Source organism: Xiphophorus hellerii, chromosome 1 (genome assembly GCF_003331165.1).
Source record: "Xiphophorus hellerii strain 12219 chromosome 1, Xiphophorus_hellerii-4.1, whole genome shotgun sequence".
Lineage (NCBI taxonomy): Eukaryota > Metazoa > Chordata > Actinopteri > Cyprinodontiformes > Poeciliidae > Xiphophorus > Xiphophorus hellerii.
In genome coordinates, this window is record NC_045672.1 from 20,480,241 (window position 1) to 20,507,920 (window position 27,680).

At 36.9% G+C, this 27,680-nt stretch overlaps 3 protein-coding genes across 10 annotated transcripts; 1 reads left to right on the plus strand and 2 right to left on the minus strand.

The window, feature by feature from the left end:
* Positions 1-9,454: 9,454 nt before the first annotated feature.
* On the minus strand, positions 9,455-14,820 carry abtb1 (ankyrin repeat and BTB (POZ) domain containing 1). Of its 2 annotated transcripts, XM_032576767.1 has the most exons (12): positions 14,483-14,820; positions 13,214-13,276; positions 13,058-13,113; positions 12,797-12,941; positions 12,512-12,671; positions 12,370-12,415; positions 12,103-12,219; positions 11,846-11,958; positions 11,668-11,766; positions 11,413-11,580; positions 10,850-11,050; positions 9,455-10,382 (listed from the first exon to the last, which is right to left on the minus strand). In XM_032576767.1, the coding sequence occupies exons 1-12, from the start codon at positions 14,536-14,538 to the stop codon at positions 10,176-10,178; spliced, it is 1,431 nt and encodes a 476-aa protein (XP_032432658.1). In that variant the 5' UTR covers positions 14,539-14,820; the 3' UTR covers positions 9,455-10,175. The 2 variants fall into 2 exon arrangements, with proteins under 2 accessions (XP_032432658.1, XP_032432667.1); XM_032576776.1 differs by lacking the exon at positions 14,483-14,820 and having other exon boundaries at positions 13,032-13,113; positions 13,214-13,282.
* A 223-nt stretch (positions 14,821-15,043) lies between these two features.
* On the minus strand, positions 15,044-19,509 carry LOC116728566 (deoxyribonuclease gamma-like). 7 transcript variants are annotated; one of them, XM_032576796.1, is made up of 10 exons: positions 19,377-19,499; positions 19,218-19,300; positions 18,803-18,886; positions 18,614-18,700; positions 18,421-18,533; positions 18,055-18,167; positions 17,241-17,398; positions 17,046-17,142; positions 16,860-16,971; positions 15,044-15,652 (listed from the first exon to the last, which is right to left on the minus strand). In XM_032576796.1, the coding sequence occupies exons 4-10, from the start codon at positions 18,625-18,627 to the stop codon at positions 15,540-15,542; spliced, it is 720 nt and encodes a 239-aa protein (XP_032432687.1). In that variant the 5' UTR covers positions 18,628-18,700; positions 18,803-18,886; positions 19,218-19,300; positions 19,377-19,499; the 3' UTR covers positions 15,044-15,539. The 7 variants fall into 7 exon arrangements, with proteins under 7 accessions (XP_032432687.1, XP_032432679.1, XP_032432694.1 ...); XM_032576788.1 differs by having other exon boundaries at positions 18,614-18,723; positions 19,377-19,498; XM_032576803.1 differs by lacking the exon at positions 18,803-18,886 and having other exon boundaries at positions 19,377-19,498.
* A 2,847-nt stretch (positions 19,510-22,356) lies between these two features.
* Positions 22,357-27,047, plus strand: LOC116728608 (keratin, type II cytoskeletal 8-like). The gene is made up of 9 exons (XM_032576848.1): positions 22,357-22,713; positions 23,421-23,629; positions 23,715-23,775; positions 23,908-24,003; positions 24,135-24,299; positions 25,149-25,274; positions 25,519-25,739; positions 26,357-26,427; positions 26,588-27,047. Exons 1-9 carry the CDS (start codon positions 22,453-22,455, stop codon positions 26,659-26,661), a joined length of 1,284 nt encoding a protein of 427 aa, XP_032432739.1. The 5' UTR covers positions 22,357-22,452; the 3' UTR covers positions 26,662-27,047.
* The last annotated feature ends 633 nt before the right edge of the window (positions 27,048-27,680 follow it).

Consider the following 27,680-nt stretch of genomic DNA (forward strand, 5'->3'; position numbering starts at 1 on the left):
GAGCGGATTTGGGTTACCTGCCTGTCAATCATACAATGAACACATGAGACCAAACAGGGGCCAAAGAAGTAGGTTAAGCATCCACCACTCATCATCACATGTAAGCCGGTAAATGTCTTACTTCATCAGACCTACTTCCCTAAAGTGAACAAAACAAACATTTATCTCTGTATTTATCGCTTTTGCTTGTGAAACTACAATACGTACTATAAATATGTACGTATTTATAGTATGTACATAAATACATACTATTTGTGTATTTCCTCTACATCATGGTCTGAAGTCTGAACACACTCACAGCAGATATTTCAAAAGGATCAAACAAATTCAAGGACTGCTATCTTATCAGGTATAAACACAGAGAAGCCTGGTTCAAAGGCCAAACCGGCGGGGTTTTTTTGGCTTTCTTTTTTTTAGTGCCGAAAAGTTTACTTAAACTGGGCTTACTGAAAGGTTAAAACATGTTAGTTGTTCAGCGGAAGTCTGACAGAAATGAAAATAAGGGTCCAGTAAAAGTCAACACAACTGTTGATATAAGCACGTAAACGCATATCCGCCTGCAGCCACAGCAATGTACAGATCCAGTTGGAATGTCACACAGCAATGGTTCAAAGATATTTTAAAAAGTTAAGCAATTTTTATAGTTATTTTTCATATTTAAATTATACCTCACTGTTCATATGATGTTTCATAGTTTGCATATGAGACAGGACAAGAATCAAAGAGCACAAATATGAGGAGAAAATACATGCAATATTTATTAAAATTAGTAAAATTAAAATCATTCAGACACACAAGGTGACACATAAACTTTCATATTAATTTTGAAGTAAAAGCATCCCACACTCTTCAGATCCACAATCATGTTCTGCCTTTCTTACAATGTAAACCTGCATTGTGCATTTTAACACTGTAAACAGTGTTTTTATAAAGCGGCCAGCCAATGGCCTGGAGTTTCAGTGGTTTCACCCACAGAGAACAAAAGACCTGTCAGCACAACTGCCTTCTGACGTTAGGGGGAAACAGGAAAGTGACTGGGAGGTAAAAAATGCAGGTTCGAGCACACTGGGCTTGTTTGTGCAACAAATCTTGAATCTAAAGTAGCTGGGCAATGCATGAGAGTTTATTTAACTTACAACAAGTTAGAAAGCAGGAAGATCAACAAAAAACCTTACATGATGAGGAAATTTATATTCATTTCCAAAGACAAATGTGAGGTCCACTTAGCCTCTGCTTCACAAAGCTACATAACTTCAGCAAAGTATTTTATTTTATTTTTTTTTTTACAAAAGGAAGTTTTTGTTATTCACCCTAAAATTTGACACAAATCCCAATTGAAACATTCAAGCATCATAAAAATGATTCAGTGTTTTATGTTGTGACATAAAACAGACATCCATTAAGCCATCAAAGTTTGTGAATCACTTTCACACAGCTCACTGGTTCATGACTACAGGTGATTTTGTGTTGTGGAAACATAACAACATGGTCTTTCCTGCATATGCCACCTTGAGAGCTTCTAGGACATAGGAGACACTGAGTAATCTTTGACCTAGGATCGATGCCTGCTAAGAGTACTTTGACTTCACATTTTCTAAAACCTACTTTAAAATCAGCAACTATGTTAAATTTCTTTCTGAACTTAACAGAAACATCTATCGTATCCATTTGGGAGTGAATGTTTGCAGTAATGTCAGCAGTATTGTAGGCATAAATCGCTTCTCTCTGGGTAAGTTAACTTCTTAAATCACCTCATTACTAGTTAGTCAACCTCTGTATAATTTTTTTTCAGTGCGACACCAGACAGGTCAGGAATAAAATTGAATAAAACCTTAATAGGATTAAAAACCAATATCCTACTTCATCATGAACATTGGTGGGTTTTAACATAAACAAAGATCCAAGGACAGTGAACACTCCTGCAAAGTCGACTACTGTTGATGCTTCAAGTCGTGTGACTAGGACAAAACTTTTCACTTGATGCAGGAAGGATCCAGGGTTACCCTTCTTCCTGAATTCTGATGTTTTGATGACCTTCTTTAATTTTGTACAATAAATTGTAAAAGAAACAGAAATATACAAGGATATTATTTACCTTTATTTTTCAACTTATTTCTCAACCAAGGGTAGATTTACCAGGACCCAGGTCTTCGGTTATCAAGCAGACATATACAACATTGTGGACATTGTTCAACAGCAAGAAACTTTATTTATGTTTATTGCAACAAAAAAGTAGAGATTTACAATTTACTAAAGCTGGCACCTGCCCTATAGGGGCTAAAGCACTGATTCATGTTAATGTCTTCACATAAACAAAACAATCTAAGGGATTACTTTAAGTTTATCCCCAGTTCTGTTTGTTTAAACAATATTATAAAGAGAAAATCCAAATCCAAACAGTCCACTTATAAAGAGTCCATTATGTCTGAAACCAGACAGAATGTCGACTCAGCAATGTCTCAGAGATACAAAGGCTTTGATTATTAGGCAAACATTAGAATGGAAGTTTATGAACTAAAATTAAAGAAAGTGTTAGGAGTCTACTTAGAGTCTGAGCCTATTAAAGAAGGTCTTAGTGTAACTCGCCGAATCCCATGTACTCTGAGTCACTCTGTATGTGTCTCAACAAGATTTTTACTGGAAACTTTTGACTGAGTTTCATCAACTCAATTATTCCTTTAAATGAATCTTTGTGGTGAGTATATGATGTAAATCATGTAAATCTTTTCCAAAAGTCTTGCAAATAGACATTGGTTCAATGGTTTTAATTTTAGTGCACCAAAATCAGACCAAAGTTAACATTGTACCTTTTATCCTCAGCAGATCAAGTTAAAGGATGTATCTGTAGATTTTTCAGCAGTCTACCTTTTTGTTTACATCTGAAGAGTTCGAGACCAGAGGTTGACTTGGACAGATTTAGCTAGTCTGTTCTTAGAGGTCTGTCTAAGGGCAGAACAGTCACATGGTGACTCTGTAATCCTGTCTCACATGCCGACGCCGTTGTTATCTCTTCAGAGCTGACAATGTTCAATGCCAAACATGCTGGTAAGCCTGATATCAAACCATCCACAAACACTGAAGGAGGAAAAAAGGGGTGGTTGATGAAGTAAAAATGTATCAGATCTGCATCTGATGGACACAACTTTTAAAGCATCCGGAAGATCCCTGAATGTCGTGTTTCTGTGACGTAATGTAGGTTATATTTACTAAGCTTTGTCAGAGAACCAACTGTCTTGGACAAAGCTGACTAATGCGACCACTGCTCGCTTGCTCGTCTTTGCCCTGGCTGCTAATGCTCAAGAGAGCATGTAAGGCTTAATCCCATATTACTGTGGCTATGTTAAGTGCAAGGCACTGACAGTGACACTTCCAAAGCAGAACCAAGAGGAAAGCAGAGAGATAAACAGCATACCAGCTTAATAAACATGAGCTTGAGTCATGGTTAAAGAAATCTCACAGGGTTCTGGTGCTTAAACAATGTGGCAGTAACATGATGGAACCCTCTCTTTTTAAAATACACATCCTTACGAGGTGAAAAACATACACTATAACGTTTCCATGGATGTTAGTATTGAATTTAATCTTTTTTTTTTTTTTTTTACCCCTCCAGGGGGTCTTTTGTGGGCACTAGTGTCCCTTATATGACAGTAGGCTGACAGGAAACGGGGAAGGAGAGGTGGGAAGACATGCGGCAAATAACGTCGGGTCCGGGAGTCGAACCCGCGACGGCCGCGTCGAGGACTGAAGGCCTCCAAATATGGGTTGCGCTATTCCCTACGCCACCACGGCATGCCCGAATTTAATCTTATCAGGTAGAATTTGTGAGTTGCTGTATCATTGATATTGATTATGATTACTATTAAACTTCAACTTAAAAAAATAGGTGAAATGAAATGAAAGTAGAGTTTACAAAACAAAATATGTTCTTCTAAGTTGTGCATCACCCGAATAAAATCACAATTTTTAAACAGGATTTTAAATTTTTTTTATTTATTTAAACAATAGTCATGATGCCAAGATGACATTATTTGCAGCAATTCTCTCCAAAAGTGATATTTTATATTTAATATTACTTTTTTCTTGCACAATATTCTTACATGGATTCAAATTTTTGGCACAAATAAAATACAATTTATAATTTAATTCTACATACATTAAATCATTATTACATTATATTAATGCTCCACCTATGGTTACAGAGCTCAAATAACTCTCACACATCAACACTCTTTTCAGATTTTTAGAACTATTTTTTATTGAGAAGTTAGTATTTTCTTAACTCATGGCCGCCAATAACTATTAGGAGAAACAAAAATAGTTACATTTGAAAAACTGAAAAGTAAATATCATGAAGCACCTGAAGATGAACAAAAAGAAATTGCGATCCAATATATGTGTACATACATCCACTGTACTGTTGCAACAGAGCTCATGTTATCAACTTTCTGTCTGGCCTCATGTAGTCATTTCCATCTGCTCTGGTGTCTTATGAACACTACGTGTGAGCTGCATGTAGAGGGTCACTGAGATGAACATGTTGTTGTGCAGGAGAACAGATGGTGTGAATGACACAACTCTGCATGATGTGTGCACGTCATCAGGGTACTATATGTGGTTGGGAGACTAAAATCAAGTGAGACGGAAGAAACCTATGGAAAAAAAAAATCAATGGAAAGAAAAACCTCTCCTAGATAGAAACTAAAATGAAAAGAGAATATAAACTTAGCAAGTAAGAAAATATGTGTTTGCTCCATAACTTCTCAAGCATGATCCCCCCCCGCCCCCCCTTAAACGGTACCACATTTGCAAGTTAAAACATAGGTTGAAAAGCAGAGTTCTCGGACAATTCCAAATAATTAATTGTGCTATTAGCTCTGGTTTGGTTTTGTTTAGTGGACCGGATGATTAAAGAAACAAAGCATATTGGCAGTTTAACAACTCATTGGTTGGTACATCGTTGTGCTGCTTACTCTTCATCAAGCAGGGTGCCCAAGCTGATCATTCAGGTGATTAGTAAGGTTGAGGTCAGGACAACAAGCAGGTTATTTCATTGTTTCCATCACTGAATTCTGCAGGTAGCCTCTGATAAGACCTCTGTCTGCGAGGAGCAAGTGTTCACCTCTTTGGGAGTTTAATCTTTAAGTATGGAGTCATTATATTCTTAAAAGGTTGAAGAATCTCATCTTGGTGCAACTCTGTACTGACATTCCCTCCAGTAATGACAAGCCTTGTTTTTCCAGTGAGGTATCAGGGGGATTTGGAAAGTTTTCCACAGATAAAACCCACATCCTCAACTCTGCTGCATAACCCACAGTAAACACGTATTTTCCTTGCAACTGCTGCCCTATTTCAGAGGAATCAGAATTTCCAATTGTGTAAGATTTATTGCCTTGAAACATTGTTACAAAAAGAAATAATGGAACAAATACAAACCTAAATCCTTACTTTTCGTATTAAGAATATGACTTTTTCTATCTTTAACTCTAGTACTCTTCCCTCTGAAGTTTACTGTAGTCAGTCACAGGGTTATGACTCAAAGCCAAGAGATCATTCCCCTTGTTTTCTTCTTAAGGTGATGCATTAGACGCATTACAGGAGAGATAAATACAGGCCATTGTTCTCCATGAAGAAAGGGTATTTAAAAGGAAAATTAATGCTTGGATTAACATTGTATTTCAAAACACAACGGGCCATTAAGAACACATCTTCTTTTGTCTATGGGGAGAGGATACACATACCATCATTACTGTTTTAAATTGTCTGTGAAGTTAAACCTTTACACATCACTGTGTTGTGGATAATACAATTATAAAGGGCAACAAGGAGAATTTGACTAAATGCCTGTCAGAGTACCGGTACTGGTGCTGTGCTGACTATGGGATCAGAGTCATGTTAATGGAAAGCATAGTGTCATCTGAATGAGCTGGTAAAAGAAAGAAAAAACAGACTACCCCAGAGCACGGCTCATATGTACAGCCCTGCCTTCAGCTCAGTCTCAGTTTAGCATATTAGTAATGCTATATGTTAATCAAGACAACCCAGCTAAATATTACTACAGGGCATTTGACCTTACGTAAAGATGAGCTGATGACAGGGTTAGAGGTTAAGCTTCAAATACCAGTAAAGTCATAAGGATTATATTAATTAGGGTTGAGAGGAGTCGGCCGTTCATCCAACACTCAAATGCTCTTCATTAGGGCCACTGCTTATTCTAGAGTGAATAAGCAGTGGTAAATAACTTGTGATTCCTGAAGGTAATCACAGGATATTTCTGAAGGTAATATCCTGTGATTACCTTCAGGAATTTAACATCAAATCCATAAATCATGACAAAAACATAGTTTCATCACTACATCTTATGCTATCAGTTTTATCATTTTGGAACAATTGATGCCTGGCCTGCTACTTAGAAAACTATAGAATATTTAACTACTTATGTGTTGAAGCACCTGATTTTACAGGACAGGTGTGTATAGTTTTACCCGTAAAGTATATAATGAATATTCAGTAATTGAATATAGGTGCATTCTGGCTACATTAAAGTTGTAGAAACATCTTGACGATGATCAGTGGAAACACCTCAGTTTTAAGCTTCATGGCAAATTCTGTGAGTCATTACATAAATGTGTTTTTTTTTTGTTTTCTACTTTTAATTCATTTGCAAAAACATCGTTTAACTGGGTATTTGTTTGAAGAACTTAAAGGAAAGAGATTAATACAATTTGGAATAAGGCTGTGGACAAAGTGAAGTGAAGCGTTGTGAAAACCTTCCAGATGAATTGTGAGTGTATAAAATCCAGGTACACAGGCTCTGACTACAAATATTTATGAAGGAATACATTTAGATCAAGTTTGTTTTGCCACCATGTAGATTGAGAATAATAATAATGGCACTGCAGCAAAAATGTTCAATGTGAAATTGTTCTTGGGGAAGCAGAACATAAGACCATCGTTTGCTGAGGTTTGAATGCTGTTGCATTGAAGGTGCACTAGTCCCTATGAGAGAAAATAACACCTTCTATGGCATACTTTGGATGTTAATGGTTGTTAAAAATTCACACACAAAATAAACTTTAAAACATCATCCTGTTCAAATAATTTTTACATAGGATCATTACAGATCCTTAGCAGAATATGACACTTCGTTCTGTACTATTTCTGCAGCTGCTGTTCACACATGCACTTACCAGCAGGTGATATGGTGCTGAAAATGTGGTCTCACAGCTGGAAACTGGAACATCTGGGAAGAGTACAGAGAATGCTGTACATGATGGAGAAAGTGTGTGGTGAATATCCCAGGCAAAGACAGTTCAAATCAGGGTTATTGTTGATAACAATACCAGATGCACTGGAATATGTCCACATCTGCAGCAAGCAAATACAAAACAAAACTTAGGTCAGAGAGATACCAGTATGAAGTGCACAAAGCAAAGTCCAGTATGAGAGAGTTTGGTGTGGGAGAACAGGCCTGCACATTATCCTACTTTCAACTCTATAAAACATCTCTGGGATGAGTTGAACTGGAGACAGTAAGTCAGCTCCTCTTGTCCAGGATCAGTGTCTGATCTCACGAATGCATTTCTGAAAGAAAGCTCAGATATTCCTATAAACACTCCTAAGCTTTGTGGAAAGCCTTCTTAGAAGAGGTGCAGCAGTTATAGCTACAAAGGTTTAAGTGACATCGTTTTAAAGCCCATGGATTGAGAATGGGAAGTCATTCCCCTTTATATGTGTGTGAATCAAACACATAATGTCCAGAACAAATGTATTACTGTTATTTTTTTTTTATCACTTACATAAAGGTCACAGTTCATGTCTAAAACCACTAAAATGATTCTGTCCGCAATTAGTTTTCACAACTCGCTTGGTTTCTCTCAGCCTTGTGGTTTCTTTTGAAGTTGTTAAGTCTTTCAACATTGACTTAAAAACAGATTCTCCAAGGGAAACTGAACAACATCTAAAGCATAATGTCTGTTTGTCTGAAGCAGGATGCAACAGTCCAGATTTTCCCATCCAAGAGTAAAAACAAAGCGAGTGGCTTAGCAACAACTTGTAAAACATTTGGGTAGGAATCTCTGAGTGAAAACTAATTGGATTGTTTATTTCTTGTAAGCATTCAGCAGGCCAGGCTGGAAGCCAGCAGTTTTGTTTTCTAAAGGATGGCGACAGTTTTGAGCTTCACCGTAATTTGTCCTAACAGCTGCTCCGCTGTACTGCTGTGATTTGAGCTCATAACACAGGGGGCTCCCTTAAGCCGATGTACGGCTTTGTTATTGCCTCCTAGAGTCTTTGGAATGAGCCTGATGGAGACTACATGGGTGCAAGAGACAAAATCTAGAGCAAATACACAGGCCAGCATCCATACAGATCTGAGCGACATGCAAAGACATGCATGCAGTGTGACTTATTTACATCCTATCCTTCATGTGCAGGGAACTTGTGAAGACTGAATGACTGTGAAACAACTCCTTTCAGACAACATTCCTATGAGTTCAGAGTCCTGGCTCGAGAAAACCCTGGTTCACAGAACATGGTGAAGTCTATAATGCAGCCACTCTACTGAGAGGAAGCCTACAAGCTTTGAAAGACTGAGCTTGGAGATAAAATAAGAAATGCTGCCATCTTCAGGCTGAAGGTTAAGTAAGGCAATACGGTGCATCAAATCTCTTATTGTTATGCACAGAACTCAAAATTTTGGTTTTCTTTGAATCAGAATTACTTAAATTGTTTATGCACCATCAGACAAATCTAGTCTTAAAACTCAAATCAACCAAACAAATTTGGGACAGGCTTTCAGTGTGAATAAAGTTCAGCTTTACAAATCTTAGCACAGAAGGAACTGCTATGTGATTTTTAAATCATGAGTAGCCCAAATCTCTTATTGCTTTTTTCTATGGTGCCCATAAGAATTTACTAACTACTAAATTAGTTAATTATAATATACATTTTCTTTGTCATATGTTTTTTTTTTTTGTAACTGGTAGTTTTAGCTCATGTGGCAAAATGTCTAGAGCAACTGCGGAAATATGATCTAAAAACTAATTTAAAAGAGCACTGTTATTTCTCATAATAAGGGTATAGGTCATTAATTAAAGTAGGGCTGTATGTGAATATTTGATCCATATGTATTATTTTGACTCTGCAAAGAAATTCAAATGCAAATAAATTGCAATTTTAGCGTCTAGTTCTTGTTTTTAAAACTGATTAAGTTTATTGCATAATTCTTTCCTGAAAGAACAGTAAAAATAATTAAAAGCTTAAATTTAATGTGACAGTCATGCTGACAATTGTAAATAAACTTCTAACCAGCATAGTAAGATGAATGTCTAAGAGATTACTAAAAAATGTGATTTAGTCATTTATGAAGCCAAATAATACTTATGTGTGTAACGCAAGTTCTAATGCAAGACCTTGAGAAAATATATTTACAACAGGCGATAAAAGAAATTGACAGCACTGTTAACAATTTTTATTTTTTTTATTTGCTACACACATAAGGCAAAATGGGTTTGCTGGAAAAATAAGCTCCATGTTCAGCTGAAGCAAAGTGCAAGAGTGGATTAGAGGGTGATATGTGTGAAGAGGGAATCCCACAGTTCAAGCAGTGAGGTAAAGGAGAGCCACAAAATACTTTCAAGTAACCACAAAACACAATTTAATAAAACCGAAGACTAACAGGATGTTATCTGAACTAGTAAAGGGAGGAAAAATATTTGTTTAATCACATTGTTCTGAAATGTGAGAATTAGAGCATTACATCCTCTCTATATTGCCTTTTTAAAGCACTAAAATACAATTTATTGAAGTTTTACATGATACACATGAAAAACGTTAAATTATATCTAGCTGCTGTAGATCATTTTAATTTCATGCATGAATAATGCAAAAGTATTCTGTTATTAATATGTCATCCTTCTTCTTCTTCACAACCAATCTTGGAGATTAATATCAGTACAAACCAGATCACTTTCCTCTTGTTTGGTATGGACTTCCTATTAAATGAGTTAAACTCCCCAACAACCATCACATATGGTATAATCTGTGCCATACGCTGTAAATAAAATAGAACCTGTAAACATAAAGTTGCATATGTTTTTCTTCTCACCTCACTAAATATTCCCTCCAAACATGATCTTAACATTTCTGCACCAGATAGAGGAATCTGATGACTCCGCTCAGCAGTCAATATTGATGCTAGAGAGCAGCTCCTCCAGAGCCTCCAGCTTCTGATTGGCCTCCTCGATGGCGCTATAGGTCTGCACGTTGCTGGCGATGTGGAAGCGGATGTCGTCCACCAGAGGGACAGAGTCCGTCTCCTGTCGCTCCTCCAGCGACGCGGCGTCCTCCTTTATCATCTCGGCAAACTCGTCCTGCTCCACCAGCTGTGGACAGAGGTGGCAGGTACACAGGTGTGAATGCATCTGGAGGAGGAACTGGATGTGTCTGACCTGATCATCTAGAACTGCACCATAACGGCATTGTGGTTCTATTTTTATATTTTACTGTTTTACCTTAAGTAATTTTAGATTCATCATCATTTTATGTTTTTCTCATTTCCTGTAGTTGTGTGTTGCTAGCATAGCACGTTTGTTGATTGTAAAACTCCTGAATATTTTGGAGAATTTCTCTCTGTTCATTCCATTCAAAACAGACATGAAACTTCCTAAAGCTTTCATACCCAAAAGGGTTGAATGCAACACAACCAAAACTACAAAGGTACAAAATGGAGAGGGGGAAAAAATGACCGTCAGCTACTTGAGTCGCTAAATGAGGAGTAAAACCACAGTCAGTAACAACCAGGTTTGAAATCACAGGTAATCGAGCCAAGATGAGGGTCACACACACCTACCCGCTCAATGATCTTTGCCATGAACTCTGTGCACTGATCCTCCAGCCGAGAAAGACGGAAGAGCTTGGCCGTCTTCCACATGTGCAGGACGTTGTCCTCACAAATCGCCTTGGCGAGCGTCTTCCCACAGAGACGTTTCAGCCCCGGCAGCAGGTACATGTCAGCCACGCAGAGCACATCAAACACGCTGTCCATCGTCAGCTGGACGGGGAAGAAGAACCGATCAGCGTTCAAGATGAGCGCATTAAAAAAAAGTGTTGACAATCCCACTGAATAAAAAACATCACTGTTGTTTTGAGTAAAAACTCAATAAGCTCCTGATGTTTAATTATTTATTTTGGTGGTAATTTAATAAATAATTTTTAAACTTTTTAATATTATATTAATGAACTAAAACAAATAAATAAATTTCCTGAAAAATAAAATCCTATGTAGAAAATGGCATTACTACACTTAAATTTGTCTGATAACAAAATTGGGTTGATTTAAAACATTTAAACCAGAATTAAAGGATCGTACTTTTTCACAGCACTTTAAAAGCTTTTGACAGTGTTCACACACACCTCTGTGTCATCAGTGTAGATGTAATACATGACGTGAATAAAGACTTCATGGGAGATGTTGTGCAACGTTATCACCGGGGTACTGGGCTGCGACTGCAGCTGCTCGCCCTCACTGAAGTGGTCCTCCAGTAAGGCCTTAAAATAATCACTGCGCCCACAGAAAAAAGCCTGAAAACACACATTATTAAAATCTGACATTAACAGAATAATAATTGTAGGGTTTGGATTCATGTTTGTGGGCTTTGAAATTCCTACCTTGTGACATAAGAAATCAAAACCCTCTACTCTGAAACAGATATCAGGGTAAGTAGGGAACAGATCAACCCTGTTAAAGGGAAGTTCACCAAATCCAACCTGGGGAAAGAAAGAACGAGTATGTAGTAGCAGTTGTTCTGTGTTTAGCATCCGAATTTCACTGGGTTTAGCGTCTCACTCTTAGTTCAGTGGGCAGTGCACAGTCTGCTAACTGGGCCATCTCCTCTTGGAGCTGACAGGTGCGAGGCTCAAGGCTAAGAACTTTGACACAGGTTCCAGGTTTGTTGGACACTTCAAAATGACAGGAGAAGAAAAAGAGATCATTTCAGATTATAATTCATGGTGAATCAAAACAATCAAAGCTCCAGAGGAGAAAAATAGATAAATTAGCAATATGAATTATGAACTACACAATATATTTACTAGCAGTCTTACCAAATTCATAGACCTGTTTACATTTATTCTCCAGTTCTTCCATAAGGTCTGCCATCTTGCACTGCTTAGCGAGTCGCCTGCAGTCTTCCACCAGACTTATATCAATATCCATTCGTCCTGTAACATTATGAAACTAATAAAGTTCACACTTTTTTGTTACGCATTTTTTAAATTAGTCTAATTAGAGTTAATTAGGTTGTTTTTTTTAATGTATTTCAGTTTCTATTTTCTTTTGCATCAAAATATAGCATAAAAAAAAATACTCACCAGTATAAAAATATTGAAGAATTGCTCCAAAGGCAGCAGGATTGATCTAAAATCAAAACAGTTTTTGTTCCAATAACATAAAATTTATTCCACTAAACTTGAATGAGACAAATTTACTTATTTAAGTAAAATTCTAAATTACCAAAGGATGTTTGAGGGTTATAAGGTTCTTTCCTTTCCATTTTGTCTCAAACATTTCGGTGAAGTACTCTGAACGTGCGCTGAGAACACATCGGTGAGCTGCAAACATTTGTCCATGAACCAGGAAGTTGACATCACTGTGCTGACCCTGCTCTAACAACCTGAAGGGAAACAGCAGGGGTATGTTTTATACTAAACTGTTTTACCTTTGCAAGCTTTAACAATATATTACTGCTTTTTTTCCCAAAGTTAATACCCTAAAAAAAGAGAAAATCTTCACACTTACATGTGTAGGAAATAGTTAAAATCATTGCGCTGCATGGCACGGACGCTGACACACTTGTAATCTTTGAGCAGGCGTCGGATTGAGTCATTCAGGGAGCCATACACACATCTTTCACCATCGAATGTGTTGGCTTCACACTTGGCCCCTGGAAGTGAATCCACATAAAAAAAACAAAAAAAACAGAATCAAAATGTAGAATCCTTCAGCAAACATCCTTTTATTATGAAAATCTCACTTTATCCAGTGAAAATTCAATTTTACCACTAGCCAACAGGTACTGGACTAGCTCCTCATGGCCACAGAGGCACGCATAATACCTGTAGGAAAAACAGCTCTTTTTTTTTAGGATACTTTTATGATAATGCTTTGTAGTAAATAGCATTAGAATAACTGCAGGTCTGCAAACAATATACTTACAAAGGTGTGCTGTCCCATTTATCTCTCACATTGAGGTCCACATCCCTTTGTTCAACAAGGTACCTTAAAGAGAACCATAAGGTCTGATCTGTGAGCATATTCAGTTTACCAACAGTCCTTATCCTCCCTTTTAAGGAGGATAATGACCTTAAAAGGGAGGGAGGTTTAATTTACAGGCAATAAAACAAAAGAATTTATGAAAAAAATTAATCTGAGACAAACAAAACAAAACAATAAATGCAACAAAGTAATGTTTCTTTGCAAGGACAAAAAAAATCTAAGTATTTTGTTTCAAATGTCTATTTTTATTTGTACCACTACTCTGAAATTCATTTCTATAAATGTAATTTCTGTATAATTATTATTATTATCATCACTATCATCATCATTATCATTACTACTACTACAGGTAATGGTCACATCGATTACTTTTTAATGATAATCTTCTAATATGTTTTACAGTATGGACTAATTTTATCAGGAGAAGGGTTCATTATTCAGTTGTAGGCCATTTTGTTTATTTTGTCTGGATTCTTTTAACATGGTCAAAAATAAAGTCTTTTCCAAACAACACTTGACAGTAAAGTAGTACTAAATCCATATTTAACACTTATTTTACCCATAAAGTAAAATTACATATTGAATAAAATGGCAATGTTTTAAAACGTATTTTAATAAAGTGTCTACATAAAAAAAAATGCATTAATAGTGACTTAGCTGTGCACGTTGTTAGTATTTATCTCATGGGTGAAAATGTCTTTCCAGTTATTTATAAAGCACCTTAAAATAACCGAAGGTCCAGAAAGTGCTGTACATACAAACTATCAAAAATCGATACGTTACACACAGTTGAAATAGACAAATTAAGATAGTTAAATTAGAGTAGAACGTGCAAAATGCTTCAGCAAATAAATGTTTTAAGACAAAAACCGAAAATGTATCTTATAGAAAAAGGCTTGATGCTATATATCGCTGGAAAATACAGCAATAGCAATATTAAAGACTTTAATGTTAAATATTGCACACACAAACTCTGACCTACAAACGTTAGCCTGACAAGCTGGGTCATCGGCGCTAATGTTAGCAATCTTCCGCTTCTGCTTCTGAGCAAAACATCGTTTAACAGCAGTTAACGGGACAGGACAGGGCTAATTATTATTTTTCGTCTGCTTTATCGCACATCTATGTCAGGTGTCAGCCTGATGAAGCAGATGCTTGTGAAACAGTGTTACTGCAAACCAAAACGACGTTAACAGAGCCGCTGGTTACCTGACTCTACAAATGTCGCCCTTTCTGCAACTACTAAACAAGTCGTACACATCCATGGCCGCCTCGGAGTTCTCGGTCCTCTGAAATGCATTGAGACGGCCTGTCTGCCGGACAGGTGGGTGATGGTTTGGTGTGGCTGCAGGTGGAGCTCGAAGGACGAACAGAAAGTTGACTGTCTCACACCTTGTTGACAAATCGCCGCTGCAGCCTCTTCGAAGCCTCTGTGTTTTCGTTAAAGGGGCCGGTCACGTGACTACCAAGGTTACTTCAGCTGACTTACGGAAATGTCATAACCCGAGAGGCCGAGACAAGAACAAATGTGAGATATGTTGTTAATTCTACGGTAATGTTACAAATGATTTCGAAATTTTTGTATCTTTTTATTTAGATACTAAAAGAATATTTTTTACAAGAGTTAATTTAACTGACCGAGTTTTTTTTTTCTCTATAATTTGGGAATATTCGAACTAACTTGTGTAGCTTGAATGCAGCACATGTCAATGCGTTCAATCGTCCTCAAAACAAGGTTTAAAAACACAATTGTACAAAGACAAAAAGATATAGGTATAAAATATTGGCTATTTATTGTTTAAATATATTTTCCGTTTTTATCTTTATTTTTCTTGCTGTTTTGTAAACAATTACAACTTAACGTGATCAGAACATTATGCTCAGCATTTTGCTTGGTGACGTACAGCAAAAGTGTTAACTTAAGCATGTTTCATGTGCTCAATATAGATGTCCCAGCAAACAAATAAATTATTTATATGTTTTACTTACAGTTAAGGAGCATGTTTAAAATAATTCATGGTCATTGGAAAGTTTGAGTGTGTGGGAAAGTTTAAGGTTTTAAAATAATCAAATTAGTCCACACTGTAGCTTTTAATTTAAGTAAGGCAAAAGTATTTCCTTTAATAAATACTTTTGCTTTAGGGGATATTTTTTGCTACATACTACATACATGGATGGATGGATGGATGGATGGATGGATGGATGGATGGATGGATACTGCATAATAATTAAAACAGTGGTATTTGAAATCTACTAGTCACTTCATTCATTCAACTGAGGCAAGTTTCTTTTTCAAATAGGAGATCTGAAGCTGAAACTTTTCTCGCTGCAGCAGCAGGATTCCTTTCTGCAAGCTCATCACTTCATCCTTCAAACTCCCTGAGAACAGAAAATACAGGGAAATTCATTTTAAAACATCTGCGACTGCGACTAGAAAATTGTGTTTTTAATTTTCCCTTTTGAGTTCAAATGCATTTACTATTTTTATTGGCTTCTATTATCATTTATACTAATAAGTCAAAGTTACAAACTGTATAATCAGTTTAATTTATTTTAACTTCTGGGTTAGTCATGATCAGAAAATATGAAAAATGTGATCAGTATAGAGACAGTGAAGTTCTGCCAGATCTGACTGAACACAAAGGCATGCTGTAGCACTACAAAGAAATAGAAGCTTGTTAGGCAGTTCATTTAGTTCGTGGAAAGGCTGCGTGGAAGGACTGGCAGTCTTCCAGGAATGTAAAAAAAAGCACATCACATTTCCAATTCGTTTTCTTTTTTCATTTCTATGTAATAACCTGCGGCAGCAACTTGATTGACAACTACACCATTTTCACAACAAGCTGAATCAATCAGCAGACATAAGAGCCTGGTATGAAAGGTTCCACTTCAGCACAGAAAACATACAGAGCAAAAATAAACAATATACAGATTTTTACTGCAGTGCAAAAAATTACAAGTTTTTTGACAGACGAACAATAGTTCTTATTATGAGCAATGTCTTGTTCTGCTCAACTTTTATTTTCTTTACAACATTTTGCACCCAAAATAATCTGTTTCTTTTATGAAAGGTTTTCCAACAAGACAAGGTCTGAGCTTTGAGTAGGTCATTCCCTAAGACTTTCAATTTTTTGATAAATCATGTTTCTTTGACTGAAATCATTCAAACATGGACCTAATCGAAACTATTTTTTTATCTTCCAATACTCTGCTTCATTGAGGGTGTACTCTTCAAGCTGTAGCTTTGAGTTTATAGCACATAATGTGTTTTGATTGCCCTCTCATTTTCTCTGTAGTCTTTAAGTTAAGTAAGGCAAAAGTATTTCCTTTAATAAATACTTTTGGTTTACAATGATCTATGTCAATCCTCAAATTCATTAATGCAACAGCAACTTTTAACTGAACACATCACAAATATAAACATTTTCCAAGGTAAGAGACGCTCCCAAATTCCATGCATATTTGAACTGCAGCCTCACCCTCAAGCACAACTGCAGAAGTTCAGAGGAAGCAATTATTAAGTAAATATTCATTTAACTTCCTTTTAACACTTAGCAGATGGAATAAATTACAATTGAATTATTACCTGTTGCAGCTCTGCTAACTGATGCTGTAGCGATTCCACATCTTGCCAGCCAGAAAGGAGATGCACTGATTAACTCGACCTCAACCGGATAATGATCGCTGACTTTGAGCTCCTATTGGAGCATGTTTGCCTTAAGTCAGGGAAATATTTAAAAGGAAAAGTCTTAAGCTTAGCATGACATCTCACCATTTTATTTGTCAGGTTAAACTCTTTCTGGAAATTAAAGGCCTTGGCAGAGTTTGGCACGATGGTTGCCAGCAGGTCATCTCCATACACAACAATCCTGCATAAGAAACAAGGTTTCTTATTTAAACTTGTGGTTTTTAGCTTGTGGACTAAAGGCACAATGTCTGTCATAAGCTCTCTAAAAATAAACCTTGCCTGTCGTAGGTGTGATTATTTGTTGTCGCTGAAGTTGTATCCACATCATCACCAATTAGCCAGTGGAAATTTCTATCACTGCGTATTCGAATGTTTTGCATTTGTTTGTCGGTGACAGAGGCACCATCTGCTCTGAAGTCCCCCAGGATCATTACATTCTAGAAAGAAAGGGAAATAAAAGCAAATTAAACCATTTATTGCAGAGCTCTATGAATTATTGATGCCCTCTGAAATTTACATTTTATCATATTACAAACACAAATTTCAGTGTGCTTATTGGTTGTTTTTCGAGATAGATCAATCCAAAGTAGTGCATTGTGAAGTGGAAGAAAAGTGAGACATGCAACTCAAAGATGAAAAGTGTGGATTGCGATGGTGATCAACCACCACTGCTCTGACGACTTCAGAGAATTTGTGGAAGGGGTTATGATGTTATAACCTGACTTTACTTTATCTTTGACTTGTCTGCTGCATGACTTTGTCTTCATTATACTCTTAGTTAACTAATTTGTACTGAGGTTAAATTACACATGGATTCTGATTAGGTGATTCCTGATGGCAGTTGGGTTCATTGGAGGGTATGAAAGTAAATGTAGCTGAAATACACACTACACTTTTCTAATTTATTTATTCTTTGTTTTAAAGTTACATTTTTCTTGAGTTTCAGAGCTTTGTGCTACTTTGTCTTGTATTATTACATCATAGAGTTCCCAAAAAGTTTGTGGTTCACTGATGTGAGGTAAATCTTACATCAGTTAGCACTGATAACACCGTGATGTGGCAGAGTTTGTGTCAAATGAGCTCATATTCTTACATCAGTTTTCCATTTGTCTCTGGCGATTAGGAAGACATCATACAGCTCATCCAGTTCTTTCTCTGAGTCCTGTGGTGTGGCACGAACTTGGATCAGCACCAAATCCTTCAGCACTGCAACAAATACGTAACATGCACGAAACTGTATGTGTGTGGCAGGAGAGCGCACAAACCTGACGAACCTGCTATTTCTTCCATCTACTAACATGTCAAAATAAATCTCCTTTATTCACACAGGAGAAACAGACACGGTCATGCAGACATGACTCAGACAAACAGCAGACACCCACACCAAGAGCATTAAATCTTGAAACTCTGACACACAGCGCCTCCTGTTTGTGTTAAAAGATGAGCTGCAGAAGCTGACCCGTGTTGTGAGGTTTGAAGTAGAGAATGTAAGGCTCCCTTAAAAATGCATCCACGTCGTTCTCCTGATTGTCTTCATATTGATAGGAGTCAATCAGATCCATCATGTCATCCCTGAAAATTGAATGAAAATGTTTTGTTTAAACAGCTCTGTATTGCAGCGCTGAAATAGTCGAGACAGCGATGGCATTTACCTGTAGAGAAACATAAACTGCTCCTTGTATCTGGTCCTTCCCAGACGGGCACTGAGCTGCAGGGCATAGTGGCGGGACGTGTTCACCCTGAAACACCCTCAAAGGATGGCCTGTTATTTTTCTACTCACAAAGGCAGTGATATTTTTTTCAGTTTGGCTTAAAGTGCAAAAATAAAAACATACAGTCACCTGTTCTGTCCGAAACAGCTTGATGGAGGCCCCACTCACACCCACCACCTCCAGAACAACTATGATGTCATATTGAGACACAATCTATAAAAGGCAAAGGCTTCTGTTACAATACAAGATCTACAGTGGAATAAAACCTACCCGGGTTCTAACTAATGCGTGACATTGATGGTTTCTATTTCTTTCTTTGAAGGTCTTCATAAAGCATTGAACTGTTATCACTTAATTAGTTTGAAGGATTTTCATTTTCAGATTTAAAACTACTCCTGGCTGCTCTCCAAAAATACATCAGTGACTAGATTTAAAAGGCCCTTTGTAAATATAGTTGTGATGACGTGATGAGTTGATCACAGGGTCTCTGCTGCCCGATAAAACACATGGAGCTTCTGAAAGCAGCATGTCTGATTTTTTTTACCTTAACAAGAGTTGACAGGACGTCTGGGTCTGAAACTTTAGTCTCTCCAAACCTCTCTGCGTTGAATGAAGCGATCTTCATGCCTGACAAGAGAAGGGAAAACAGTTTCCTAAAACATATATTTAAAATTATACTTTTTGAATCCCTAACTTGAATTACCTCTGGTAATGTACACACACTGTATAAATGTCTTCTCCTCAGCAGCAGGCAGTACTGGTCTTCAGCATTAATTTGTATCCAGTTCTATGAGAAACTTGTCTCTACCGGGGTTTTTTTTTTTCAAAGGTAGACAGATGATTGGTTTGTCGCCATCACGAGGACAAGATGGATCATTTGTAGAGAGCTAGTACAGTTTGACAGCAAGTGGCCAGACAGGTTCTATTGTTCAGCTGATGGTGATTAAGGCTGGTTAACTTCAAAGTTACTGTGCAAAGAAGAAATGTTAAAAAAGAAAATAACCTCACCTTCCATCTTAAAATTTTCTCAGTGCTATTAAACTAAGTCTAGACAAGACAGCAAATGTCAGTTCACACAACTTCACTATTGACATTAGAGTATTTTGACCAAATCATCACCCATTCACCACCATGCTTCCTCACTGGTCTTACATTAACCCAATCTCTGTGCCATATAGAAAACTGACAAAACCTCAGTTTTTACAAAGGTGCTCATCCTTCCTTTTGCTAATTTAATCAGCTGCATTTGACTGATATTACTTGGTTACGACTTCCTACGTAAAGCGGCACTACAGCTTTTTATTTTTGACAACATACAGTGCTGTCAAACAGCCTTTGTCCCTTTACATATTTATTTTGTTTTTCTTTTCTTTTCCATTTCACTTAAATGTTTCAGATTATCAAATATATTTTTAAAATTACACGTAGATAACCCAAGTAACTACAAAAGTTGGTTTTGGAGTGATAGTTTTTATTTATTTATTTTGTTTTTTAAAAAGCTATCTAGATCAACCTTTGTAAAAATCGAATAGCTGTTTGTTAAATAATAGGTTTCCTTTGATTGACCACATGTCTGATTGATTTTTACTAAAGAGAAGTAAGACATTATTTGAAGAGCTCTAACCAGATCTCAAAACCAACCACTTTATGTCCTGAATTTAAAAAAAACAAAAAACAGATGAGAAGTAAAGATGTTGAGATCCTTCAGTCTGGAGAGGATTACAAAGTTATTTCTAAAGCTTTGGGGTTTCATTGAACCATAATGAGAGCCAAACCATAGAGAAACACCAAACAGTGGTGAGCACATTCAGCCAACCAACCAATGGATTGTGACAAAAGAAATCACAGTAGCTGTCATATCTGCAACCTCATGAAAGCATCTAATTACTGCTGTGCACAACTGATGATTTGCTCCTTGTTTCTGAATTGCAATGATTCTTTCCGTATTTTTGAGGTAGTTTGCCGTCTATTTGTTTTTCCTTGCACCTTACATGTATGTAATATACAAGTTTGTATGTGTGTACTAGTACGCACAAACAAACTGGAACCTTACATATAAACCAGTCAAATTACTTAAAACAACACCTGGCCTTCAAATTCTAGACTATGGTGGTGTGGAAAATCCTCCCAAGGCCACATTCTATTCACCCATAATCCATGTGAAGAAAAGACTCAAATCCTGGGCTCAACAGCCACATAGTGGAGCTAAATACTTTTATTTTGAAAGATAAACAAGTGGAAGTATAAGAACTGAGCAAAAACAAAAAATGCTGCCCGACTGCCATGGCAGGAACACATAAACAAAGGGGATCCGACACAGTGCAACAAAAAATATGGATGTATAGTGAGGGAGATAATAACACGATGTGCGATAATAAGTACCTGAGAGCAGGGGGGAGGAGAGCAGGAAGGAAAACCTGCTGAGAAAAACAAACTCAAACTGTAACAAGAACAAAGATTTACAATGAACTGTTTCACAAAACAGGTCAAAACCATAAATGTCATCACATTTTGGGAAGAATTGTGTGCAAAATCAACATAAAGTAGTGCATATGAAGTGGAAGGAAAATACAATATAGTTTTAAGACTTGTTTATACTATTATTCTTAAAGTGGTGCCTGCATTTTGTCAATACTTTGTAGAACTACTTTTAGTAGGGTATCTGCAAGTCTTTTGACATATCAGTCTATCAACTTTCCTCATCTAGAAACTGAAATTGTTGTCCACTCCTCTGCAAAATTTGAGATTATCTTTAATTACTTACCCCTGCTTTAGTTTTCTCCACAATTTTATCCATTTGCTGTGTACTTTTGTCCTCATGAAGCTGTTTTTCAGCAAAGTTCTCCAACTAACCTCTGAGGCCTTTATTCACAGGTGCATGTATGCTGACGTTAAGATTCACACTAAGTAAAAATGATAAGTAATTCTAATTATGAACTTGGAGAGTTCTGCCTCCAGGACTCTCTAAGTCAGTGGATTTTATTTAGGGGTATCAAAATAAACGACAGAAAATGTATCTGACGTATATTCAGATTCGATATTATAACTAAGTATTTTGTAAAGAAAACAACAAAGAAATCCACAGTGAAGAGAAAAAGCTTGAAGATGTTAAGATACCAGAATTCCTAACAGGTTTTGGGTGGCGTGCGTTAGGGCTTTGCTTTGTCTCATTTAAGCCATCAAAACTGAAAGGTGTGTCTGAAAGATGTCGTGGCTCTGTGTCTTTTATCTTTGAACCATAACTGGATTTGTTGAAATGGATACGTCAAGAACAGAAACACGACCTGCTATCAAATTCCCTTTTTGTTCAAAAGAAAGATGTTAGATGATTCATAATAATATTATTTAATCATACTTCCACTGTTTATGCAGTTTTCTGTTTACCACCTGATGTATATAATGACATAGCCTTCTTAATCTTTTTTTCTTCCAACAGATGCTTTCATATTTTTCTTATCTTTATAAATCTTAACACACCCAGTTCTTGCCTCCAAAATACACTTCGAATGCATTTAAGATTCAAAACCAGAGCTGATAAGCAGGACTAGATTACAGAGGAACAATTAGAAGGAAACATTTTTACAGCTGGGGTAGGTGGGAGCAAAACAAGTGGCAGATGTCTGACTGGTAAATCTGCATTCATACAACTTCACAATCACACCACACCCTGGTCTTTGCTGTATAAACTTGTGAAAACAGATAAATGTTCACAAGAGAGCTCCAGCATCACCTGAACTCAGCACAACTCCAAGCAGAAACCTCATTGCACAAACCCCATCATGAGTGTGAGGATCAAGAAGAACAGGCGATCTGGACTTTGTTTCCCCTCTGAAGGCTTCACCAGCAAGTCCATGGGATCCAACCCTGTTCGCAAATCCAGCACCACAAACAACGTGGTTCCCATTAAACCTGTCACCATAAACAAGAGCCTCCTTACTCCTCTGAAGACCGACATCGATCCTGAAGTCCAGGCTCTGCGTACTCAGGAGAAGGAGCAAATTAAAGGTCTGAATAATCGCTTTGCATCACACATCAAAAAGGTAAGGGGGAAATTCTGCTAAAAAAAAATGTCTCCTATCAAAACCTGTTACAGATTTTAAAAAATCGGTTTCACCCTAAAAGAAAATCTGCAATCAGTGACTGTTCCCTTGGGGGTATGACCATGAGGCTCATTTCTTTTAGCTACTCTTCAAAATGGGAAAGATGAGAGAATGTGCCATCAGTGATGGTTGCAATTAATTATAAAAATAAGTAGCCCTGTTATTCATTTTTACAAATCTGTAAGAATAACTTAGCCCCAGTGTGACTAGTCTTTGAAGGTGTTTTTTTTATGCAGCTCTTAATATAAAGTTCCCCTGATGCCAAAACCATTAAAATGCTTAAAGGTTTCATAGCCTGAGAGAAGGAGGCCATGAGTGGTGAGTCACATTGCCCTTTCAGAAACTTCACTGCATGCGCTGAAGTACTGCAGTTGTGTGCATTATTTTATAGTCTCCAAACATACAGTCAGATCATTATCTAAAAGTTTAAAGCAAATCTAATAGAAACAATGAAAACTGGAGATTTGACTTGGAATTATGCAGTGAGGAGGATGGAAGAAAGAACGAGTTCTCCAAAAATCACCGGTAGACACTGTTGTGGGTGAAGGATGTGTGAAAAATTAATATTACTAGCCTCATAGCGGATATTTTTGAGTTCAAGAACAATCTTCCTGACTGGATGGATCTGCTTCATACTTCTGTTCCAGGTCCAACTGTTGGAGCAACAGAACAAGATGCTGGAAACCAAGTGGCAGCTCCTGCAGAGTCAGGCTGCCTCTTCCTCCAGTACTGAGTTCATGTATAAAGCCTACATCGCCAACCTGCAAAAAGAGCTGGAAGGCATCCACAATGATGGCAAGCGTCTCGAGGCGGAGAAAAGTTCCTGGAATGGTCTGCTGGACAATTACAAATCAAAGTGGGAAATTTTTGTCTGTGAAACAGATTTCATTTGAAGAGAGGTAAGATCAGCACGAGTAACAAGATATTTGTGGTTGTTTCAGGTATGAAGAAGAGACCAGCAAGAAGACTGAGTCAGAGATTTACTTTGTAGCACTCAAAAAGGTAAAAATCATGCACATGAAAAAATGACATTTTTCATTTTTATATTTGTAAAAATTATAACATTTTTGGACATTACAAAACATTTAAAACACATATTACTGACTAAAAAGTCAATGTTTCTTGGGTTACCAGGATACGGATGCAGGATTCAACTCTAAGGTGGATCTAGAAACCATGTTGTCCAGTCTTACTGACAAATTCAACTTCCTCAAAGCTGTTCATGATGCTGTGCGTAACCTCACCTCTTAAAAAGTGAATTTTATAGGGATGTGAATTTTATAGGGATGTGATTTTTACTGGGATGTGATTTTTACTGGGATTTTATTGTATTTGTTTGTTTGTCTTTTTTTAAATAAAAGGAGATGAGAGAGCTACAGGGCAGCCTGAAGGACACCTCCGTGGTAGTGGAGATGGACAACTCCCGCAGTCTTAACATGGATCAGATTGTATCTGATGTTAAGGCTCACTATGAGGAAATTGCTGCTCAGAGCCGCGAAGAAACAGAACGTTGGTACAGGACAAAGGTGACAAAGACACTTTTTTTTCTTCTAGGATTTACTGGTAAATATTAAAAAATAATAATAATAATTAAGATAATTTCAGAATTTGTACCATTAAAAATGTCAGGATTTGTACCATTAAAAATAGAAGGGGGTATGGGGAATAAAAACTATCTTTAACTTCAGTACATTTTTTTTCAGTGTGGCATAATTTCTAAATTAGTTTGGAACTATTTGCTTTTAACAAAATCCACCACAATTATTGACACCCCTGACATCCATCCATTTCTTACACCCTTGTCCCTAGTGGGGTCATGAGGGTTAGGGGTTAGGGTCACCATGTCACCAGTCCATCGCACACACTCCTAGCAAGCTCTTTAAAATAAACTTGTGGTTGCAGCATTTTCAGCACTCCACACACTGTGAGCAGCTTCACTAAATGAAGAACAAACATGATGTAGCCAAAAATGCACCAGACAGTCTGTTAAAGTGTGTTTCAACACACACAAGTTTTGTGCTCTGATATTAGTTTCTATCTGCTGAGCCTACAGAGATATGTGAAGGTCAAATAGACACAGTTAACACTATATATTTTCTCTGAAAGTACTTTGCCCTGTTCTAACATACATACACATTATTTACTTTAGTAGATTAATATGTTTTTTTTAATCAAAAATAAAATAATTTTGAAAACTGCCTTAATTTATTACTTTATAAAAATGTTATTTGTTTGTATGAACATTTTTCTGTTTAGTCCTTAAAAATCCCAAACTTTGGTAAAGTTTATTAGATAGATCTTTTTCCACTACTGCTACTCATCTGATATGATAATTACTGTTTCCTTCTCTTCAATCCACAACCCACGGATACCAGTTTGACCTGATGACAACCCAAGCAAACCAGTATGGTGCTGACCTGCGTTCCACCAAGGTGGAAATAGCAGAAATGAACCGAGTGATCAGTCGCCTGACGCATGAAATTGATGTTATAAAACCACAGGTGAGGAAGAGAGGATTGCTCTCTGTCTTAAATTTAAGGATCTAACTAATTTAAAAAGACTGCAAAACCAAATGCTGTCTGTCAGAGCTTTTAAGCACCATATATCACGGTATCACACTTCTTTGTTTAATATTAATCCTTCGGAAGCACATATAAAAGAACAACATGTGGTTTGCTACTATTAAAATGACTAACAATAGAGTCTGAAAAACACATGTTTACACCACTTTTCTATCTTGTACAGTGTGACAGCATTCAGAACAGCATTACTGAGGTGGAATCAAATGGGGAACAAGCTGTGTTTAATGCTAAAGACCGCATCAAGGACTTGGAGAAATCTTTGATGGACGCAAAACATGTCATGGCTAAACAGATCAGGGAATACCAGGAACTTATGAACATCAAGATGGCCCTGGATATCGAGATTTCCACTTATATGAAATTGATGGAAGGAGAGGAGGACAGGTGAGAGCTGCTAAAAATCTATCCATTTATGAATCACATCAATTATTTATCTTTCATTTAATTTTGGAACTATTTTTACGTAGGTTTTCTTTGCACAAGATAATAGTTAAGCCAGAAAAAAAGATATATATTTTTTTTTGCTTAACTTATTATTTAAGAAATTATTCTCATAAAAACATGAATGTCAGAAACAACATACTTCCAGTTTTTGCCTTAGATTAAAGTGTGATGTAATACTGCCCTCTTGTGGCAAAGATCATAGCACGTTGGCATGTCAAATTATGTTACTTCGTGGGGAAATTTGGGAAATGTCATCAATGATGTATTATCTTTTTTTTTTTTAATAATCGTTATCATAATTAAAAATAATACAAAATCCTACACAATACACATAAACATGTTTATGTGTGAACAAATGTAAGAAAACTGGGTAGCACAAAAGCACTTGCTGGAGCAAGTCATTTCCCTCTGAACCAGTTAAAGGTTGCAGTTCTGATTGCCGTATGGTGAATTCATGAATATTGGCAAATATCAGCTGATTTAGAACAGGATGAGTAAAAATGCATTTAATCTTTAATGCCCATCAATTGCATACCTATCTGCTTTTTCATCACCAGACTTGGACAGAAGACTGTTATTAATGTCCGCTCAGCACCCATCAGACATGTGAGCTCAGAACCCATTAAAAGTGAGTGTGAGGGCATTATAATATTGCTGTACTTTTTGACCATTTTTGACCTCTGAAAACTTTCTGAAAAAATAAATAAATAAATAAACCCAAAGTCCCTCAAAGCAGCAGCAGTAAATTATGTGTGTTTCACCTGTTTCAACATCCTCTTTCCTGGCAGCTAATCACCAGCGGCGGAGGTCAGGGCCGATTCTCATCAAAGTGGTAGAGACCCAGGACATCTCATACAGCTAAAGCAGAACAGACTGCAGCACACAGGCCTCCTGGATCCCCAGTCTTCATAATTCACACTGATAATACAATCAGTGGAAAGAGTCGCCTGTATTTGTTGTGTCTCATTTTGGGTCGAAACTCTGATCAAGCTTCACAACCTTGAAAATAGTTCGCCCTGAATTTTCCGTCTTCAATAACAAAAGAATATTCAATGTTTTCATAAGTAAATCTGTTTTGTTGATTAATCTTCAACACATCTGAAGGTTACCCTAACCTAATAAATATAATAATTTCATTAGTTAGTGACAACTTGCCCATGATGAGGTCCACTCCCACTGTTTCCTTTTCAATGCTTACTGTGTGTTGAAAACATTAAACGAATTAAAAACATTTTTCTGTCTGGAGTAGACTGTTGTATTTTATTTGCTCGGTTCATCAAAAAGAAAACGAAGCAAACCAACTCAAATATTCAGTTTTCAGACGTTATTGTTGAATGAAATACATCAAATCACCAAATCAACACTATAAACTCTGCATAGAATTAAAGCAGATCAGAAGCATTCCCTCCAAAATGGACTTCCCTTGAAAGCGTCCTCTGGGTCTTGGGTTCATCTCCAACAGGAACCACAATGAGAGGTTGTTATTTGATGTCCACCTTGAAACCAGTAGGGCACCAGTTCACAAACTGGATGGTGTTCTTGGTTTGGATGTTTGCAATGGCAGAAGTGACATTTTGGGGCACCACATGTATACAGTTGCACCTTTTGTACCACAGAGACATACATGAACTCAACACACCTATGCTATTGTTCAATCTGAATAATAGATTAAATACTATGCACACAAGCCTGGCCAGGAAACTACAATTCCCATTCACTTTCTGAGAAAACACTGTTTTTAGGATTTACTCCTATAAACACAACACACCATTTATAGAAGTAGAACTAACAAAGAGTATGAAAGACCAAACTTCCCTAAGGCCCAAACGTGTGTGTAACTTATAAAGAAAGGGAGTTGGGGTTTCAGATAAGTATTTCAAG